At 46.0% G+C, this 3,459-nt stretch overlaps 1 protein-coding gene across 1 annotated transcript; it reads left to right on the top strand.

The window, feature by feature from the left end:
- The first annotated feature begins 525 nt into the window (after window positions 1-525).
- Window positions 526-3,459, top strand: LOC111156600 (kelch like family member 9). Its single transcript, XM_022517592.1, has one exon. It carries the CDS (start codon window positions 1,033-1,035, stop codon window positions 2,884-2,886), a length of 1,854 nt encoding a protein of 617 aa, XP_022373300.1. The 5' UTR covers window positions 526-1,032; the 3' UTR covers window positions 2,887-3,459.

The raw sequence follows: 3,459 nt of genomic DNA, 5'->3' as shown, positions 1-3,459 counted from the left end.
GATATGCATTTTAATTGATTAGTAATATGAAAATATGAATCAAAATTATAATTGAGGTGTTACTAAAATTGTGCAAGATAAAAATCCTAACTCAAGCGCTTTATTGAGGAACAGTTTTCAGCATCTTGCCGGTAGGCCCTCTTCTGCCCTGTTTCTTTTCAATTTATACAAAAGCCGCATTTCATTCAAAAGGCTGAAGCCAGGAAGTGTAAATCTTAAAGAGAAAGTATGAATTTAGCCGGAGAGCTCCGATGCCGTGCAGTTTATACCAAACTGGCAGCATCACATACGTGCACCCGTTGGGGCCGACAGAATCCCACAAACGGAGTAACCTGGAGAGGCCAGCCAGCTAGCTGGCACCCCGCGCCGCCGCTCCCCAACACCCGCCTCGGCACCTCCCACACTCTTCCTTCCCATCCCCCATACGCCCGCCCACTGACGCGAGCCGGCGGCTGCGCAGCCGCAGTAGCCTCCTCGGCCGCTCCTAGCCCGGGGGATCCTGGGACGAGGCTTTTCCGGAAGGACGGGCTCGGCGTCCGCGGCTAGGCCGGTGTTCCAGGCCCAGACCCAAGCCAGACCCGTGTTCCAGGCCCTCGTCCCAACACAGTCGCCGAGGCGGCGCTCTGGTGGCAGCGGAGGGCGCAGCGGGCCGCTCGCTGAGGTGGCCAGCCTCGCCGCCTCGCCGCCTCGCGAGTCGCTGTACGTGGCGGCGCCTCGCCCTTGGCCCAGAGCGGAACTGCTGGAGGAGCGGCCGCGCAGGCCTGACCAGGTGAACCGGGTCCCTTAACCGCCTTTTGGTGAATCATCTGCATAATAATCAGATTTGAGGTCCACAGCCCTTTGTGGTCCTGTTGTGGAACAGTTGTCGGTGGATGACTGACTGGTGTGTTGTGAGAGGCGCCACAGGGACTGCTTGCCCCTGAAAAGGAAAGCGAGCTCTCCTGCTCTTCGGGCTGCCTCGTTTCCTTGAAAGCTTTCGGGTTCTAACTGCGTGCTCGGGCACAGATCGGTGTGCCAGAGGAAGGCTTTCCCATGAAAGTGTCTCTTGGTAACGGTGAAATGGGCGTCTCCGCCCATCTGCAGCCTTGCAAGGCAGGAACCACACGGTTTTTTACCAGCAATACTCACAGTTCGGTGGTATTGCAAGGCTTCGATCAGCTTAGAATAGAAGGCTTGCTTTGTGATGTGACCCTGGTACCAGGTGATGGAGATGAAATCTTCCCCGTTCACAGAGCTATGATGGCGTCTGCCAGTGATTATTTCAAGGCGATGTTCACAGGTGGAATGAAAGAACAAGATTTAATGTGCATTAAGCTTCATGGGGTGAACAAGGTTGGTCTGAAGAAAATAATTGATTTTATTTATACTGCAAAACTTTCCCTTAATATGGACAATCTCCAGGACACACTTGAAGCTGCCAGCTTTTTACAAATTTTACCTGTTTTGGACTTCTGTAAAGTATTTCTTATTTCAGGAGTCTCTTTAGATAACTGTGTTGAAGTTGGGCGAATTGCTAACACCTACAATCTTATCGAAGTCGATAAATATGTCAATAATTTCATCCTGAAGAATTTTCCTGCATTACTGAGTACTGGGGAGTTTCTGAAACTCCCCTTTGAACGGCTTGCCTTTGTGCTTTCTAGTAATAGTCTTAAGCACTGTTCTGAACTTGAGCTCTTCAAGGCTGCCTGTCGCTGGCTAAGGTTGGAAGACCCTCGGATGGATTATGCTGCAAAATTAATGAAGAATATTCGATTTCCATTGATGACACCCCAGGATCTCATCAATTACGTGCAGACAGTAGATTTCATGAGAACAGACAATACCTGTGTGAATTTGCTTTTAGAAGCTAGCAATTACCAGATGATGCCGTATATGCAGCCAGTGATGCAGTCAGATAGAACTGCCATTCGATCCGACTCGACACACTTGGTCACATTAGGAGGAGTTTTGAGACAGCAGCTGGTTGTCAGTAAAGAATTACGGATGTATGATGAAAGGGCACAAGAATGGAGATCGCTAGCCCCCATGGATGCTCCTCGATACCAGCATGGTATTGCTGTCATTGGAAACTTTCTTTATGTAGTTGGTGGTCAAAGCAATTACGATACGAAAGGGAAAACTGCTGTTGATACAGTTTTCAGGTTTGATCCTCGGTATAATAAATGGGTGCAGGTTGCATCACTAAACGAAAAGCGCACATTCTTCCACTTGAGTGCCCTCAAAGGACATTTGTATGCTGTTGGTGGGCGAAGTGCAGCTGGTGAACTGGCCACGGTAGAATGTTACAACCCAAGGATGAATGAGTGGAGCTATGTTGCAAAAATGAGTGAACCCCACTATGGCCATGCTGGAACAGTGTATGGAGGCCTAATGTATATTTCAGGAGGAATTACTCATGACACCTTTCAGAATGAGCTCATGTGTTTTGACCCAGATACAGACAAATGGACACAGAAGGCTCCAATGACCACGGTCAGAGGTCTGCACTGCATGTGTACAGTTGGAGACAAGCTCTATGTCATTGGTGGCAATCACTTCAGAGGAACAAGTGATTATGATGATGTTCTAAGCTGTGAATACTATTCGCCAACCCTTGACCAGTGGACACCAATTGCTGCTATGTTAAGAGGTCAAAGTGATGTTGGAGTTGCCGTCTTTGAAAATAAAATCTATGTTGTAGGTGGATATTCTTGGAATAATCGTTGTATGGTAGAAATTGTCCAAAAATATGACCCAGAAAAGGATGAGTGGCATAAAGTTTTTGACCTTCCAGAATCACTTGGTGGCATTCGAGCTTGTACTCTCACAGTTTTTCCACCTGAGGAAAACCCTGGATCACCTTCTAGAGAATCACCTCTTTCAGCACCTTCGGATCATTCTTAGGACTAAAATGTAGTACCTTTGCAGTGCATCATGGATGATCTCATACTTCCCCTTCGGTTGTATCTTATAATGATTGGTACAGTTATTAGATAAAATGGTAATTGATGTTATTTGTCTTGTTTGGTTCTGTGTTTATCATATGGTTAACAAATGCATTCTGAAAATGTATTCAACATAGCCAGATGTTTTAACAAATGTAAAAAGATACGTAGAAAAATGTTTGAGATGTGTTTGTGGTGTTGTGTAAGTCAAATTGTAGGTGATTGTAGTAAATGTATAATTATGTTCATTATGCTTCAAAGCTGCAAGTTTTCATCTTTGACTTCAAAACATCAAAGGGAGGCTGCCTGCCCTGACCTAAAATAAACAAAAGGTCACCAAATATTATCACCTACCCCCCTTTTTTCGTATAGTTTTTGACATCGTTGCCAATTCACCTGATTGAGTGCATTCAGAATATGTGAAGTTTCTTAGATAGGAAAAGTAAACAGTGTAGCCCTAAGTCAGCGTTTTGTATCTCTCTCTGGAGAGAGGGAAGGGGAGAGAGAGAATATAAATATGTATGTACATACA

The sequence above is a fragment of the Enhydra lutris genome, unplaced genomic scaffold (genome assembly GCF_002288905.1).
Source record: "Enhydra lutris kenyoni isolate GAN:26980312 unplaced genomic scaffold, ASM228890v2 scaffoldscaffold47, whole genome shotgun sequence".
NCBI lineage: Eukaryota > Metazoa > Chordata > Mammalia > Carnivora > Mustelidae > Enhydra > Enhydra lutris.
The sequence above is the reverse complement of the archived record's forward strand: the minus strand, read 5'-3'. Positions and strand labels throughout refer to the sequence as shown.

Bases quoted from the DNA above. Each gene is read 5' to 3' on its own strand.
- LOC111156600 (XM_022517592.1), top strand. From the start codon at position 1,033: ATGAAAGTGTCTCTTGGTAACGGTGAAATGGGCGTCTCCGCCCATCTG.